This window comes from Malania oleifera, chromosome 4 (genome assembly GCF_029873635.1).
Source record: "Malania oleifera isolate guangnan ecotype guangnan chromosome 4, ASM2987363v1, whole genome shotgun sequence".
NCBI classification, from domain to species: domain Eukaryota; kingdom Viridiplantae; phylum Streptophyta; class Magnoliopsida; order Santalales; family Ximeniaceae; genus Malania; species Malania oleifera.
In genome coordinates this window covers 121,399,205-121,418,529 of record NC_080420.1, presented here as the reverse complement: position 1 = coordinate 121,418,529, position 19,325 = coordinate 121,399,205, and the positions used below count along the sequence as shown (strand labels likewise).

The 19,325-nt window shown below is 36.0% G+C and overlaps 1 protein-coding gene across 1 annotated transcript; it reads right to left on the bottom strand.

Moving 5' to 3' along the window:
- Window positions 1-3,217: 3,217 nt before the first annotated feature.
- Window positions 3,218-18,009, bottom strand: LOC131154548 (peptide chain release factor PrfB2, chloroplastic). Its single transcript, XM_058107376.1, has 8 exons — window positions 17,151-18,009; window positions 16,734-16,946; window positions 5,370-5,471; window positions 5,001-5,138; window positions 4,137-4,441; window positions 3,872-4,025; window positions 3,642-3,786; window positions 3,218-3,532 (listed from the first exon to the last, which is right to left on the bottom strand). The coding sequence occupies exons 1-7, from the start codon at window positions 17,802-17,804 to the stop codon at window positions 3,655-3,657; spliced, it is 1,698 nt and encodes a 565-aa protein (XP_057963359.1). The 5' UTR covers window positions 17,805-18,009; the 3' UTR covers window positions 3,218-3,532; window positions 3,642-3,654.
- Between the last annotated feature and the right edge of the window lie 1,316 nt (window positions 18,010-19,325).

Genomic DNA, 19,325 nt, shown 5'->3' with positions numbered 1-19,325 from the left:
GTTACTCGAAGGACCTGAAAACATGCACGTACGATAGTTCAACACAGTTCCAGTATTTTCACAAAACAGTTCCAGTGTAGTGCTCAACACACACACACACACACACACACATGATCAAGTAACCCGGTGTCGTCACACCCTTCAGCCTGCAGCCGGCCCGCATTACACGGCATCCCCGGCACATGATGTAGCCCCAGGCTCCCATTGCATCATACCAGTACAACTGGTGGATCCACACCCTTCGGTGATCAACCAAAAAAGGCGATATTTCACGCCCTCAGATATAGAGTCGGACACTCTTGCCACTGGTAGGTGGTATTTCACACCCTCAGATATAGAGCCGGACACTCTTTCACAACCTGGAACAATTCGGAACCCCGTTCCTATATCTCATTTCATAAAATCACAACTCATGCACGTTCATATAACAATTCATTCCATACCCATTTGGTAATCTCAACAATCATGATTTTCAAAATACAGTTTAAAATAAATCAAGGCACGACCATCTCCATAACACAACATATATCACAATATATCCACGGTTTTCTAAAGAAACCAGAGATGCAACCCAATGCCCAATTTTTCCCAAAACTGTAACATGAAAACCTATAATTTTGCCCGTTAGATTTTTCCAAATAAGTAGTCAAAGTACACACAGGACCGTGAACCATAGTTCTATTGAATCTGATTTCAAAAATAACATATATAAATAGAATCCCCTTACCTTTCCCCAAAAATCCAAACCTGAACTCTACGGTTCCTAAACAACGAACCGAGTTCCCAAAACCTATAAATCACAGTTTAAAACATCATTACAATTTCATTCTCTACAGAACTACCAAAACAGAAATGAAAACCGTGCCTTACCTCGATTTTGAGTCAAATCCCAAAAACGCTCGAAACGAAGATCCATTGCACAAATCTCGAAGAGAATCCTTCCCTAATTCTCGTAAGAACGTTGGATCGTCGATTCTAACAACGTATGGTAAAGAAATCTAGAGAGAGAGAGTGGAGTTTGAGTTCTTAGAGAGAGAGAGAACTTGATAACTTAGTTTCTAAGCAACCCAAATGGATATTTATAGCACCTTTGACTCAGCCAACCTCGTCAACGAGGCGGGGTCTTCGTCGACGAGTCAACAAAGGGAGTTCGTCGACGTAACGGTGATCTCGTCGACGAGCCTGAGACTTCTGGATTTCCCAAGACCTCTCAGCTTCTCCTCGTCAACGAGCCTCTACATTTCGTCACCGAACAACAGAAAGGCCTTAGTCAATGAACTCTGGCTTCGTTGACGAAGCTTACTCAGTTTACTGTTTTACCCATTTTCTTATTTATTTATTCCATACCTTATGGATCGGGTTCTTACAAACGTAATTGTAGGTGGAGCTGCAGCTGCAAATTCTTAGTCAGGAATACTATTTTGTGTAAAACAAACACACGCAAAATGAAGAGTATTCTTAACTACATTATTTTGAATGTTTAGGGACCGGTGAGGGTAGCATCATAGGTTGGACATAGGTACTTCGTGAGTTTATCAAGAAAGGTTTGGGGATACTTCATGCGGCATAAGTTGGAGATGTTTGTCAGGTTTAACTTGTGGTTGAGGTGAAAAACCAAATTGGGAGAAAGATTCTCAGGTCAAACATTGGAACTAATTACGCTGGTGTTCAAGGAGTTTTGCGAGCAGCATATAAGGTTGTACTCTGCTAGTTTTTCCAGACTCGTTCATGCATTTAATAGATGAGGAAGGAGGAGGATGACTATAAGTTAGCCAAAACTCGCTAGTTCATCCAATAAGTTTTAGTTAAATATCGCTACACCAAGTAACGTTCTTTAAGTCGTCAAATCATCAATCACCAGACAAGTCAAACAAAAATCGTTAGATCATTCAGCGACATTCTATTAAAACTTGTTAACTAGACCAACGAATTTTGGCAACACAACAATTTGAGAAAAAAGTTCAAAAAAACTTCTATCATATAGGTGAAAAATATAGAATAAAAGTCTCAGTTTTATACACCTATGTCCAACAAAGACAAAATATTTTATTTTGTTGGTTACAATAATTGCATGGGCACGTCACGAATGTCACCACAGTCCATTTGGTGGAGGAAATTATCATATTGGGTAGACTAAACAGTCGCATTTTAAACAAATTAATAATATTTCTAAATTTTTAATTATTCTAAAACAAAATTAAAATCAACCTTATACAATAACCATTAATTGAAAGTCGCCCAAATTTAGAGAGTTTATTAATCTACATAGCGTCATGAGACTACTCAAAATTAATAATTCTTCTAATGCTAAAACACTAATTTGTAGGACTCGCTACAAGGAACAAAATTAACTAATTTACTGATTAATAAAAAATAAAAATAACAAATTATAGAGTAGAACAAGGTTGTGGTTCTCCCGAGCTGCGGATGATAATCAAATTATTTTTATTTTCGAAGCGGAGAAGATCGATATTTTGACAATTTGCGTTCAGGGGAATATCCTCTTTCTTCCATGAATCGGCGAACCACGCAGTCCCATGGATCGCCACCTCCAGACTTCTCAGCACCTTATGTCGCCACTCTCGATGAATCAACTTCACCACTGCAGGATCCGACCAAAGCATCCGCACCATCGGAAAATGAAACACTGCTTCAACTTCGCTATTCCCGTCGATCACTCTATTGATGCCGACGTCCATCGTCGCCAGCCGAAAGCTCAGCGTCTTTCCATATTTCTGCCGGTTCAGTTTTGTCGTCGTACTATGGTTTACGTAAATGGGCCGATTCCTCCGGTTGTCCACCATGAGTCCGACGGCGAACGTCCCCCACTCGGGTCGCGTTTAAGGACTCAACAGCAATGTACGTTTGCCCCACGCGAAATGATCGTGACTCTATAAGACTTCTTTAATTATCGGCATCACGATCTACCAACTATTAACATTTTTCAATGAATTTTTTCTTTATATTGTTATGTTTTGTTTTGTGTTGTCTTCTTTTTTTTTTTTTTTTGAACAAAGAATTAGATAGTGTAACGGCATTTTGAAAACTGAAGAAAGAGGTTAAAAGGAAGGAAAACTATGGAAAACTACTTTTCAATTTTTTCGGAATAATTAAACGGAGATTGTAATGTGTTATACTCTTTGAGTGTTAATTTTTTAACAAACGAAAAAATATTTTAAGTGAGGTTAATTTTAAATTTTAGAAAGATAACACCAAATAGGAAATCCTTTATATATATATAATGCAATGCAGCCCCTCTAGCTTCTCTCTTGTTTCTTTTATTTTTTTCTCTAACAAAGAATATTAGTGAGAAACATTAAAATGTTACAGCTGCGGGTGGTGCCAAAACTTGATGCCAAAGAATAATACATCTTTACAAACACAATTGATAAGAAATGGAGATGAAACCTCTCATCCTTCCAACTAAATTACATAAGGCATGTGCACCACATGTCCATTGAGAGCACTTCATGCACTTCACCATGGGGGTTGTCACTGCAGCTTTTTGGCCCACAAAAGAGATGCCCAAATTCTGAAAATAGCATTCAAGCATGCATGATTCAATTTCTGGGTCAAAATGCAGATCTATATTAAACACAAGAAGAAGAATAAGAAAAAAGAGGAGGAAATGCTCAAAAGACCTTGACAACTACTTCACAGGCCATCATCTGTATCCATTGAAGCTGATAAGTAGCTCAAGATGAAGCCATCAAGGTCTCCCTCAAGTACGGAATCAGGATCTGAGACCTCGTAGTTGGTTCGAAGATCCTTCACCATCTGATAAGGCTGCCAGGAAAAATGAAAGATTAAAGTTACTGTGGGTTGGATTATAAATGGCATCCAGTACATTAAAATGGCACCTAGAACATACATGTAGCACATAACTCCGTATTTGGTTGCCCCAACTGATCTCAGTAAGGGACTGTGTGTGTTGTGCATTCAACTGAGCCTGGCGAGCCATCTCATGCTGGTCTAATCGAGACTGGAGCACAGCCATTGCTGAAGCTTTATTTTGATGTTGCGACCTGAATGTACAACAAAATCACAAAAGTATTGAAAGAATCAAGTCCCTTATTACACACCATGAGAGAGAGAGGGAGAGAGAGAGAGAAAGAGAGAGAGAGAGAGAGACATACCTTTCATTTTGACAAGTAGCAGTGATTCCAGTAGGAATATGAACAATTCTTACAGCACTATCAGTCGTATTAGCATGCTGGCCACCTGATCCCCCCGAACGGAAACGCTCAATCCGAAGATCAGATTCATTAATTTGTACATGGGAAAATGCATCCCCCAGTATTGGGATTACAGCAACAGCGGCAAACGAAGTATGCCGGCGCTTTCCACTGTCGAATGGTGAAATTCGCACCAATCTATGGACTCCTATTTCTGCTTTGGCATATCCAAATGCATATTCACCGTCTACTTTAATTGTTGCCCGCTAAAAATGAAGAAAACAAAATGCTCAGAGAAAACCAACAGCTATCCCATGGAAATCCTATGAGGGAGAGAGGCGGAGGACAGGATTGGTGTGAGAAAGACTGATGAAGATCAAGTGTCAAAATCAGTAAGTGCATCTCAATTTAAAATGCAGAAAGAAACAAATGCCAAGTTTGACTCCCTCTCCATTCCTGAATATTAGGAAAATCTCCACAAAGTTTACGACTCTCCTGCTTTCAAATGTACATCTGCGCACACCCAACTGAAGGTGCACACATGTGTCATGCATGCACGTGCATTCGCACACAAGAAAGAGAGGGTAAGAGAGAGATCCTTATATTCTGCTATACTAATATGAGTTCGACTTCCTCTTCATTTCCATCTTCTTTAATAGAAAAATGTTTAAGTTTGCAGCTTGCATTAATGTTATACAACTATGCACCCAATATATGTTTTCACTGTGTTATTTACTCAGTAAGAAGTTCATTACAAATTTACAATGTGCAATCACATTTCCATATTTAAAAGAGGAGAGGATGGGAGGGGGATGTGAAATGAACCTTGATTCCTGCAATCTCACCGGGCATTTCATCCACCACAGAGACTCCATATCCATGGTGTTGCGCCCACATTTTATACATTTGCATGACCATTGAAGCCCAGTCCATGCTCTCAGTACCACCAGCTCCAGCTTGAACCTAAATCATGTGAAAAAACACAAGGTTATGATTGGCACAAAATAACAACAGTTATATTTCATCTCAGACTTAAAATCACCTTCAAATTGGAGAGAAGAGAAGAAAAGCATAACTAACAACAGGACACATTCTAGACTCGTATTGCTGATCCCCAAAAGAAAAAACATCTTATACAACAACATATTTGGTCAATAGATTGGAAGACCAGTCAGGACAAGGAATGAAACTAACCTCTATGTAACAAGAGCAAGGATCCTGCTCTCCAGCTAACAAAGCATCAAGTTCTCTCTCTTTCGAATCTCTTCTCATCCTAAGCAAAGCTTTCAGGGATTCCTGAACAAAGGACACCAAAATGATTGGTAAATGGCATGTAAATCATAAGATTTCCAGTTAAAGTTAAAAAACAGTACACAAAAGGAAAAGTTTGAAACCACAAAAAGAACCACATAGCTCACATTAGAGATGTCAATTTAGTAGGGGACCATACCCAAACAAGAAAATTATTTATTGTGATATAAGCCTGCAAGTATATAACAAATAATATATCAAGAAACAGAGTGCCTTTCTACTAACTAGTTGCCAATAAGTTTCAAATATCTCACTTTTTTTTACATAAATTCACTTTCAAAATCTCTTTTTTGTTTTTTCTACATCTCATTTCCCTCATATTGAAATAAAAATGAGACCAGTAAAACAAATTAGATTTTGTCATGTCTTGCAATTTGTTATATTGAAAAGTCGTTTTATAAAAAGAGAAGAACACTTAATAACTTTCAAGAATGGACATAATAAAAGTCAAATAGATTTCTTCTTAATTAAGAAAGGGGATCGTCTATCTTGTAATGATTGTGCAGTTATCCCGGGTGAAAGTTTGACTATACAACATAGAGTCCTAGTATTCGATATACATACTAATAAGTGGAAGAGAAAGAGTAACATAAACCAATACAAGAGAACTAAGGGGTGGAGCTTGAAGGAAGATAATATGGTAAAATTCAAAGAAAAAATAATCAAAGAGTGTGATTCGACAGCAGGCGGTAAGGTAGATGCAAATATTGTTCGGAATTAAATGGCTAACTCTATCGTGAGGATAGCAAAAGAGGATTTAGGTGAGTCCAAAGAAAGATACATGGATGGTTAAAAAAAGTTGGTGGTGGGATCAAGAAGTTCAAAAAATCGTTAAGACAAAGAAATTGATATAAAATATAGCAAAGTTATAGAAATATAGGAAATCTTAAAAGTATAAAGAGACAAAAAAAATTGCAAAGAAGACTATTAGTGAAGCTAAACATAGAGCTTATGATACTATATATACTAGACTAGATACACAAGGAGAAAAAGACATTTATAAACTTGCTAGAGCTAGAGAAAGAAAATGCAAAGATTTAGGTGATTAAAATTTATAAAGGACAAGACTGATAACATCTTACCTGGAGAAGAAGACATAAAAGAGAGGTGGTGAAGATAAGTTGTAAAACCAAAATAAAAGATTAAACTTGGAGGTGAAAAATGAGAAGACTAAAAATAGGAGATTTATTCACAAAATTAGAGATTTATTCACAAAATTAGAGATTTATTCGCAAAATTAGAATCCTTGAAGTTCAGATGACGTTAAAAAAGATGAAAAGTAAAAACTCTATAGGACCATATAACATGCCAATTGAAGTTTGGAAATGTTTAGGGGATAAATGGAATATTTGGTTAACTAACTTATTCAACATTATTATAAAAACCAAGAAAATGTCAGAGAAATGCAAGAAAAGCGCATTAATAACTTTATCAGAAAACAAAGGCGATATTTAAAATTGCGATAACAATCGTGGAATTAAGATTAGAGCTACACAAGGAGATTATAGGAAAAGGTAATTGAACAATAAATAAGACTAGAAATGAAGATTTCAAATAATCAATTTTTTTTTATGCCTAGGAGATCGACAACAAAAGCTATTAATCTTTTAAGTAGATTAATGGAAAAGTTTAGAAAAAATAAGAGGGACTTGCTTATGGTTTTTATTGACCTAGAGAAAGCATATGATAGAGTATCTAGGAAAGTTCTTTGGTGGGTCTTAGAAAAGAAAGGGGTATACAATAAATATACTGAGGTCAATAAGGATATTTATGATAGAATATTGACTAGCTTAAGACGATAGGAGAGGAATCTAAAATTTTTCCAATCACAATAGGTGTACTTTGAGTCTCATCTTTTTACTTTAGTGATTAATGAACTTATGAGAAGTATCCAAAATGAGATCCCTTGGTGTATGTAATTTGCAAATGATATTATGATGATTGATAAAAGTAGGAACCAAGTACAATCTAAGTTAGAACTTTGGAGAATCGTCGAAAGGTTTTAGGATAAGTAGAAATAAGACAGAATAATAAACAACAAACAACAACAAAACCAAGCCTTACGTCCCACTAGGTGGGGTTGGCTATATGAATCATTTTCTGCCAATTTATGCGATCATGGACCATTTCTTTTGACATATTCAGGGATATTAAATCTTTACTCACTATCTCCTCCCAAGTTATTATAGGTCTACCCATACCCTTTCTACTGCCCCCACAGTAACTAACTCACTCTTCCTCACTGGTGCACTATGTGGCCTACGTTGCAAGTGTCCATACCATCTGAGTCGTCCCTCCCTTGTCTTATCCTCTATAGGAGCTACACCTAATTTACTGCGAATATGTTCATTCCTTAATTTATCTTCCAATGTTATACCACTCATCCATCTAAGCATTCTCATCTCGGCAACTTTTACTTTTTAGATCTTATGTTTCTTCGTCACCCAACATTCCGATCCATAAAGCATAGCTGGTCTTATAGCTATCCTATAAAACTTCCCTTTCAATTTTAAGAGTATTCTACGATCACAAAGCACACTTGAAGCACTTCTCCATTTTACCCAACCTGCTTTAACTCTATGCATTACATCATCTTTAATTTCTCTTTCAGCTAGCATAATAGATCCAAGGTATCAAAATATACAATTGTTATTTATTTCTTCATCATCAAGTTCAACTTTGTCTCCAATATTTCTCTTATCATTACTAAAATTACATTTCATATATTCTATCTTATTTTTATTTATCCTAAAGCCTCTAGATTCCAAAGCTTCTCTCCATAATTCTAGCTCAACCTCTACTCCGTCCCTAATTTCATCAATTAATACAATATCATCTGCAAACAACATACACCATGAAACCTCTTTTTGAATACTCTTAATCAATTAGTCCATCACTAAAGCAAAAAAGATAAGGACTCAAAACAGATACTTGATGTACACCTATGGTGATGGGAAATTCTCTAGTTTCTCCATCATTACTCCATCGTACATATCCTCAATGACATCTATATACCTACTACATACACCTTTTTTTTTTCTAAAACCCACCATAGAACTTCCCTAAGTATCCTATCATATGCTTTCTCAAGGTCAATAAATATCATATGCAAATCCCTCTTCTTTTTCCTAAACTTTTTCATTAATATTCTTAAAAGATATATATAACTTCTGTGGTAGATCTCCCAGGCATAAAACCAAATTGGTTTTTTGAGACCTTCGTTTATAACCTTAATCTTTGTTCAACTACTCTTTCCCATAGTTTCATCGTATGACTCATAAGTTTAATTCCACGATAGTTATTACAATTTTGAATATCTCCTTTATTTTTGTATATAAGTATTAAAGTGTTTTTCCTCCATTCATTTGACATTTTCTTAGCATTTATAATCAAGAAATTAAACTTCAGTAATGTAAGTAGGAGTAGTGGAGAGAAGATTAAACTTGATAATCAAGAAATTAATAACATTAATAGATGTAATACATAAAATTAAAGCAAGTTTGGTAAAATGGAGGAGTACATGAGGCGTGTTGTGTGATCATAGAATATCCTCAAAATTAAAAGTAAAGTTTTATAAGATGGCTATGAGGTCTGCTATGCTTTATGGTTTAGAATATTGGATAACTAAGAAACATGAACAAAAACTAAAACTTGTCCAAATGCGAATGTTAAAGTGGCTGAGTCGTATAACATTAAAAGATAAACTAAGGAAAGAGCATATAAGCAATAACTTAGGCATAGCACCCTATTATAACCAAGACAAGAAAGGGAAGGCTTAGATGATTTAAGCATTTGAAACACGAACCTAGTAGAGCACCTGTGAGGAGTAATAAGTTAGTTATTGTTTCTAGCATGAAAATTGGAAAGGCTAGGCCTAAAATAACTTAGAATGAGCTAGTGAGGAAGGATCTAATAACCCTTAATCTAATAGAGGAAAATGCTCTCAATTGGGTGAATTGATGGAAAAGGATTCATGTAGCCAACCTCACCTAATGGAACTTAAGGCTTATTGTTGTTGTTGTATCTCATCACGCTCATTCTCACATGCCACATGGCTACATACAGCAAAAGATTCAAATTAATTGGAAATTGATATATGTACCTTCTATTATTCCACTATACACATGTGCACAATAAATAATAAAAACAAATTTTTTTTTCCAGTGATGATTAGACCACAATATATAGAAATTCACAACTATTGGGAGGCTTTCTGATTTTTAGCTTTCATTTCTGATTTTCGTTTTCATATTTTCTTGACAATGATACAAAACAACCCCTAAATTAGATAGGTACAAATCTAACTTATCCATCAATTATTAAGCTTTTAACTCCATTAACCTCTTGAAAGAAATAGGAAAAATTCCATTACTATTGCACTTTACCCTGTCTTTCTTCAAAAGAAATTTTCTTTCCACCACTCTCCTCAATCTCCATCCAATGCAAATAAACCTTGTTCCACCTAGACTTATCAGAACTACACTATCCTCCCCCGAGCCTCAGTAATTTCCTACACATCATACACATAGATTTCCTGGTTCTTAGTAAGCATCCTCTACCAAGAGTCACCAAGTATGCTAATGGAGAAAACTCTCATTGCGTCGATAATCCTCACCCACCAAGGACGCAAAAGCATCAACTAAATGCCCATTTTTTCCTTTGCAAAAGCATTGCCCCTTGCCTCTAAAGAAGATGCAAAAGGCCTCTCCTTTTCCAATTGCAGAGCAACTCTAGTAGGGTAACTTGAATTTCCACTTCTCTTCAAGCCTTGACATGGAGTCTAACCATTTCTATTCTTTACAAAAGCAAACAGCTCCGCAACCACAAACCTCCGATCCCCAAAATGTATCCTCTTTTAACTTGGGGGAACCAAATATGAAGCAAAGGCTTATTTGGGCTATGGGCCTAGCTACTAACAAAGGCAATGAGGCTTTGTTTGGTTTGGATCTAAAGCTTGATTTGGAAGTGATGGGCTGACTAAAGCATCAACCTGCCCATTAATCTTTACCAAAATGATTTCATTAAGGAAGAAAAATGTTAAAAAATAAAAATAAAAAATAAAATAAAATAAATAAATAAATAAAAGCAATCCCACTGAATGTCACAAAAGCTTACTCCCTTGATGCATCCCCGAACTAACACACCAAAGCAACGCTAAATAATGAATATTATCCCAAAGTAGGGAAATATTCAGCTTCTTCCCAAAAAAAAATACACGAACCACACAACCGTAAACCCCACAACATTGCAAAAAAAAAAAATGCACATCTCCATAATACTACAACATCTCTCTTCCTGCCAAAGCCACAAAAAGCAATACCCAACAAATTCTCCACTAAGTTCACACAAATCCAACTTTCTCCCAACAAACCAAAAAGCATGTTTTCCAAAGCAAAATCACAGTGTGTAAACAAATAAAAAGTTGTTTATGAACTGCTAAGGCATAAAAAACACACATCTAGAGAAAGTTTCCTTGAAGGTCTCCTATTCTGCAACATGTTATTAGTATTAACCCTATCAAAGCACAACCAAACAAATAAAAGCCTTAACTTTTGGGGGAACTTTGCCTTTCAAATTTTTTTGTGCAGTGGAAAGAAACAATTAGCTCTAGTTGAAATATCACAAAACAACAACAACAACAACAACAAAACCAAGCCTTAGTCCCACTAAGTGGGGTCGGCTATATGAATCATTTTCCGCCAATTTATGCGATCATGGACCATTTCTTTTGATAGATTCAAAGATATTAAATCCTTACTCACTATCTCCTCCCAAGTTATTTTAGGTCTACCCCCACCCCTTCTACTGCCTCCCACAGTAACTAAGTCACTCTTCCTAACAGGTGCACTATAAGGCCTACGTTACAAGTGTCCATACCATCTGAGTCGTCCTTCCCTTATCTTATCTTCTATAGGAGCTACACCTAACTTACCACGAATATGTTCATTCCTTAATTTATCTTTCAATGTTATACCACTCATCCATCTAAGCATCCTCATCTCGGCAACTTTTACTTTTTGGATATTATGTTTCTTCGTCGCCCAACATTCTGATCCATATAGCATAGCTGGTCTTATAGCTGTCCTATAAAACTTCCCTTTCAATTTTAAGGGTATTCTACGATCACATAGAACACTTGAAGAACTGCTCCATTTTACCCAACCTACTTTAACTCTATGCATTACATCATCTTCAATTTCTCCTTTAGCTTGCATAATAGATCCAAGGTATCGAAATCTACAAATGCTATTTATTTCTTCATCATCAAGTTTAACTTTGTCTCCAATATTCCTCCTATCATTACTAAAATTACATTTCATATATTCTGTTTTATTTCTACTTATCTTAAAGCCTCTAGATTCCAAAACTTCTCTCCATAATTCTAACTCAGCCTCTACTCCATCCCTAATTTCATCAATTAATACAATATCATCTGCAAACAACATACACCATGGAACCTCCTTTTGAATACTCTTAATCAATTGGTCCATCACTAAAGCAAAAAGATAAGGACTCAAAGCAGATCCTTGATGTTCACCTATGGTAATTGAAAATTCTCTAGTTTCTCCATCTATAGTCTTTACACTAGTCATTACTCCATCGTACATATCCTTAATGACATCGGTATACCTACAACATACACCCTTTTTTTCTAAAACCCACCATAGAACTTCCCTAGGTATCCTATCATATGCTTTCTCAAGGTCAATAAATATCATATGCAAGTCCCTCTTCTTTTCTCTAAACTTTTCCATTAATCTTCTTAAAAGATAAATAGCTTCTGTGGTAGATCTCCCAGGCATAAAACCAAATTGATTTTCTGAGATCTTCGTTTCTAACCTTAATCTTTGTTCAACTACTCTTTCCCATAGTTTCATCGTATGACTCATAAGTTTAATTCCACGATAGTTATTACAATTTTGAATATCTCCTTTATTTTGTATATAGGTATTAAAGTACTTTTCCTCCATTCATCTGGCATTTTCTTAGTTTTTACAATTGTATTAAATAAATTAGTTAACCATATAATTCCGTTATCACCCAAGCATTTCCAAACTTCAATTGGGATGTTATCTGGTCCCATAGCTTTCCCATTTTTCATCTTTTTTAGTGCAAACTTAACTTCGTTAACTCTAATTTTTCGAATAAATCTTATATTTTTAGTCTTTTCCTCATTTGACAATTCTAAATTTAAGCCTTCTATTTGGTTTTCGTTAAACAACTTACTAAAGTAACTTCACCATCTTTCTTTAATATCTTCATCCTCAACCAAGACAATATCATCCTCACTTTTTATACATTTTACATTTCCTAAGTCCTTGTTCTTCCTTTCTCTAGCTTTAGCAAGTTTAAATATATCTCTTTCCCCTTCTTTTGTACCTAATCTATCATACAAACTATTAAATGATCTATATTTAGCTTCACTAACGGCCCTTTTTGCATCTTTTCTTGCCTCCTTATATTTTTCAAAGTTATCGTTGTTTCTACATTTTTGCCACGTTTTATACCAAATTCTTTTTGTCTTTATGATTTTTTGTACATCTTTATCCCACCACCAACTTTCTTTGCTATTTGAGAATCTTCCCCTTGATTCGCCTAAAATCTCTTTTGCTATCTTTTTAATAGAGCTAGCTAATCTATTCCAAAGAGTATTTGAATCTATCCCATCCTCTAAGGTCCAATCTCCATCTTTGATCATTTTATCTTTAAATTTTATTATATTTTCTCCTTTTAGGTTCCACCATCTAGTTCTCTTACACTGGTTTATTTTATCCTTTTTTTTCCATTTTTTAATGCATATATCTAACACTAAGACTCTATGTTGTGTGGTTAGACTTTCACCTGGAATTTGACTTCTATTTTGTCCACTTTTAAAGGTTATGAAGTGTTTTTCTCTCTTCTTAAAGCAAGTATTCATTATACTAAAATCATATGACATAGCAAAGTCTAAGATCATCTCCCCAGACTCATTTTTGTCTCCATATCCATATCCTCTATGTATCCTTTCATAATTTTTATTATCTCTTCCAACATGTCCATTCAGATCTCCTCCTATAAATATTTTCTCAGTCCCTGGTATGCCTTGTATAATACTATCCATATCTTCCCAAAATTGTCTCTTAAGATTTTCTGCTAAGCCAACTTGAGGAGCATAAGCACTAATGATATTTATTATCTCTTGTCCTAATACCATTTTGATTTTTGTAATTCTATCCCTTACTCTAATTACATCCACAACGCTATCTTTTAAGTTTTTGTCTATAATAATGCCTACTCCATTCTTATGTTTTTCTTTTCCAATGTACCAAAGTTTAAAACCTGATTTATCGATTTCTCTAGCTTTCTCCCCCACCCACTTAGTTTCTTGAAGGCAAATTATATTAATTCTTCTTCTAATCATTGTATCCACAATTTCTATGCTTTTACCCGTAAGTGTCCCTATATTCCAAGTTGCTAATCTAATCCTAGTTTCCTGAACTAACGTCTTTACCTGCCCACGTTCAGAATGATGCAGGAACCCTCGCATATTTGACACCGTACCCGGGCGCCAACACAGCGCGTCGCTTCGGGGCAACGACCTAGCCCACCCTCGCCCACTTTTCGCAAAACAGATTTACAAAAATAAACCCCCAAAGAATCCAAAGCCCAATACCAACCATCCGCACCAAAGGAAACACAACAACTATCCAACACCAAAACAAAGATGAGAGATCATCCGCCTCTCTGTCATTAAAAGAGGTCTATGAAAATGGAAATCCCAAAATGGCAAAGGACCTTTTGAAACCAAAAAAGAGGAAATGACAGTATAATGCCTTCAACTCAAATGATAAAAACAAGGAAAAGAAGTGGACAATGCAACATTGCCCATCCAGATATCTTCTCAAAAATTAATACAAGAACTCTCACCCACAACAAACTTAGTATGAGGAATGGAAAGGGGATAAATCTAAGAGATGTCCCCACTCTTTGATGAACATAATCCCAAGTTATTATCTCAACCATTTCCCTACAATCCAAACTTACTTTTAATGACTCTATGCCAAAGAGAGGAATCCTCTAAGGGGAGCAGCTAAAGCCATTTAGACAACAGTAGTGTTTTTAGACACCAAATTTCCAAAACCCAAGCCCCCTTCCAATTAAGACCTAAACACCTCGTCCAACTAACCAAATGATCTCTCTTCTCCTTGACACCAAACCAAAGGAAAATCTCTCCTTACTTTCTCCAACTTACTAGCAATACTTACAAGAATTCTAAAAATGGGCAATATAAAGGGATACTAGCAACGCAAGCCTGAATCAAAGTAATGCAACCCTTAAGGAAAATAACATGACTTTCCACCCATCTAAACACTAAGAAACCCTTTCCACCCCTAAATAAGACGAGGGCCAATCCAAAATACCGCTTCCCACTAATAAGGCCAACTCCCCAACTATAGTAGCACTCAGATTAATAGCAGCTATACTACTCCTACCCAAGTTAATCTTAAGCCCAAAAACTCTAAAAACATATGAAAGAGGCTCAAAATTTTCATAAAAGAGAAGTTTTGATCACGTAGAAAGAACATATTTTAATGGGCAAATTGAAGATGAGACACAACGACCCCTCCCTCCCCACTTTCAAACCTGTCACTTCCCCCTTATCCGCCGCTCTATTGACCAATGCAAAGAGATACTAATAATAACTAGCCCAAACCACTCGAAGCCCACACCCTTCCACTTGGACTCATAGGCCCCACCCCTTTTTGTCTCACAAATACTAGCTGCTCCATACTTTGTTGGACTATCATCTATTGCTACCCCTTATTGAGGACAAACTACACATCCACAAGAACTGCACCCCCTCCTAGCTTGCTAGTTATTTGGCTTTGAACCTTCCATCATCACATCCTTCCAAATCCGGCAATGATTACCACCTGCATTCAAATGTGGTCAAATTCTGATAACTACTAACCTTCATTGCATCCACCACAAACTCCAAAACTTCAATATATCTTCTGCCAACTCTCCCCATTCAAGTCTCCTAGTATAAAAAATGGGATTATCCTTGCCACTCAAACTCAACCCCAGTTCCACAAATCTCCCTTATGATTCACCTTAATAGCAACCCAATATAGTATTTTACTGAACTTCTTATTTTGAGTGAGGTGCTCTAATATTGAGAAGACCATGAAAATGCAATTGCACACCCATCATGCAGCTGAGGTAGTGATCCTAATCCACGGGCTCCCATTTTGGATTTCACCTCCAACTGAACAAAACTCCCTTTGCCCTTCCCCAATCTTTTCTAAGAGCAAATCGAGAGTCTTGCTTTCGATCCACATGGACTTGATAGAGTTATCCTCCATCTCTAATTTTGATAGCATCCATGGAAAAGAAGAGAAAAAAACTAAGCGAGAGCAAGAGAGGAATAGCTGCGATAGGTTCATGTACCAACTGCATCTACCACTTCATTAGCCTCCAACATAATCATGCAAGTTATCAAAGAGATTAAAAACAAATGGTAAATGTAGGATAATTAGGTCAGACCAGACGCTAAAGGAGATGATAACCACTTCATTCTATGCATCATATTGCAAAAAATAAATAAATATAATAAACCTTTTAGTTCATCTTAAATGATTTATAATAATTTGGCACTTGGTCTAAAACTCATATTTGCAAGCAAATTCAAATCACCAATTGAGCATTTGCCTCATCTGTTGGACCAGTACTGTGTATTCCAAAAAAAAAAAATTTAACAGAGGCAGAAAAATTGAAGAACAAAACATGGCATGAATCATTTAACTTATTCTGGTATAAGCTTCTTGTTTATGCTCATATAATTATCACATAATTATCGAGTGCAAAATATGCGAAATACTAATAAATGTCATCACTGTCAAATAAGAAATAAAGAAATTGAAGGTGAAATGTTAATATTCTATGAGTGAATGGCCTTCATTTTAACCTAAAACAAGAAATTAGCATACCATGTTTACTCCTTTATATGCAATAAAACTGAATACAGATTTGAAATCAATAGTATACAACAGAAAGTCAAAACTTTCTTTTGAAAAAAAAAAAAAAAACACAACACACACACACACACACACCCAAATCTAATTTAAGGTTTTCATTAATTCTAGATAGTATCCAACAAAGTAGGTATTATCCAGCAAGTATTATCTTGTCCATGTGTACCAAAAAAATAAAAATAAATGAAGAAATAAATAAAAGAATACATGCCTAGAAGAAGCGAGAGCCCACCAATTCCAGCTCTGCATCATTTTCCTCACGAGCAAGCTTCAGCATGTCAATATGCTCTAGTAATTCTTGCTCAAAAGCTTTCACCTCCTTCATTTTACCCATTAGTGAGCCATGCTCACGACTTAGCTTCCCAGCATGAACAGGATCATCCCAAATATCAGGCTTATTCAGCTGCGCTGATAGCAGCTCCAACCTTACTACCAATTCCTTCCACTGCGACCATCAACAACAAAATCACAATTCACACTGAGATCCTAAATACTAAAATATGTCAACCTGCATATGAGTCCATATGAGCTTTGAACTTCCATCATAAAAACTCAATTCAATCAACTAAAATGAAAATTTGCTAACTTACATTCAACTTGAAACAATCCAAATTCAAAATTAATCCTTTTATATGCACAAAATCCATACCTGTAAGCGCTTCTTGATTAAATGAATGGACTGAGCAATTGCGGCAGCATGACTTTTCCAATCATTCTCGCTCTCATCAAGTATTGTCCACTGATTAGCAATAATTCTATCCACCGTGAGGCCATCAGAGGTTGAGGGTTCAACGGCGGCCTGAGAACCAAATGAGCGAGACCAGCGCCTAGGGACGAGACATCCACAACACCCAGATTGCCTTTTCGTGTTTAGAGCCAAACCAGAGAAACGGCGAGATTGCGACCCAAACCAGTTGGAGGGGACAAGGCAATCAATGGAACCAGATGGGTTCTTCAAAGTTTGAAGCAACTGTGGAGAAAACCCAAAAAAAATTTCATCCCAAACGAGAAACCCAGAAGCCAAAACCTTGTGCTTTGTGCTTAATTTCGAGGAATACCGAGATTGTAGCCCATAAGAGCTTGAAGGGACGAGATATCCATTCCTCCCAGCTGGGATTTTGAAATATTGAAGCCAATACGAAGAAAAGTTCTTCTTCGAAACCATGCTTTCTGCATAAGAATTCGAAGAATAGCAAGACTGTGAGAGTGAAGAGAAGAAGAACTCGTAACAAGTTGTGATTCTAGGGTTTTGGGACAGAAGTGACAATCGTTTCCTTGATCTTTTCAGTACGAAAGAAGTCATTTTGCCTCCGGAATCAAGAAGAAAACTTATCAAAAATAAAATAAATTAATCAATCTGTGAAGAAGCAGGATTGTTTTCTGTCGGATTTTGGAGCTTTCCCCGTTACAGTCCCAAGTTCAAGGGTTTTCACCAGTTCGACAAGAGAGACGACCCATAACGACGCCGTTCTATCACATCCAAAAAGTCCCAATCTCTTCAAGTTCACATTTTGTTAAAGAATCATGGAGAATAAGTGTAATACATTATCCTTCCAGTGTCATACAAATCCAATACCTCTCCAAATAGGTTTACAACAACTGGAAATCTTATGTTCTATGACAACCAGAACTAATTTTCATCAATTCACACAATTAACTATTCCTTAATTAGTTTAAAAACTTATTAAATCTCCCCTTATAACATTATTCTAAATTATTTTGAATCTATTTTTTCTTCTTATAGTATTATTGGCAATAACTAACTCAATCCTTCTCAATGATGCATTAATTGGCTTAGGTTTTAAATGTTCAAACCATTTGACTCGTCCCTCCCTTAACCATTTTCTACTCGTGTTACACTTAGCTTGTTGTCCTATACAACTTTTCTTTTAATTTTTTTTATCACACAGGACTCCCAAAGCACTCTTCCATTTTATCCAACCTTCTTTCAACTTCATGTATTACATTCTGTAAAGACTCAAAAATTATACTATTAAAATATAAAAATACTCTGCAACCAATAATAATATCCACAATGTTAACCTAGACCCAAAGTGAGGTACCGGGGATATACCTATCATAAATACATACTATTTATACAACGGAAAACATAATGTACCTGAATATCATATACAATACTAGAGTTCTACTGTCTTCATAAATATACATGTACATCCCCAAAATTTCATAAAACATTCTAGGGATTACACAAACATATCTCCCAACTCAAACAATTACCCTAAAATTAGGACAGTACCAAAACCTCCTCTTCCTCGGAGCTCGCTCTGCTCGTCTATCTGGATTCCCTGGAATGTTTGAATTTTTGGATGAAACGTCTCTCAGTAAGTTGGGATAGATTATCATCAGTGTGTGGCAACATAAGTTCAAATGTGTTATAAACATATACTGCAAGTAATTTAACTATAATATGTTAAACTATAGCTGATAAATCATGGAAATTTGTACTCATACTTATATAAGCGTGATGAAATCATACTTTTCAACGTAAGCATACTTATATCATAATAAATTTTCATAAACATGTAAATCATCTGCTATATATGTATAATACTGAAATTTTCCCTAAATAGATAGTTAGATGATATCATGTATTACCCTCACTTGATTGGATCGTGCAGTCCATAGGAGGGACCTAGCAATGGTTGGCCTATCACACTAAGCCAAAACTAACTCGTCTGTAAGTACGATTGATCTACCCAGCTTGGTCCAGACTGCTAGGGGGGCACACTACTCTTCTCTGGGCTCAATCGACTATCCAATCACCAACACTCTATCTGAGACGTGTTCTGGCACTAATCTAAAA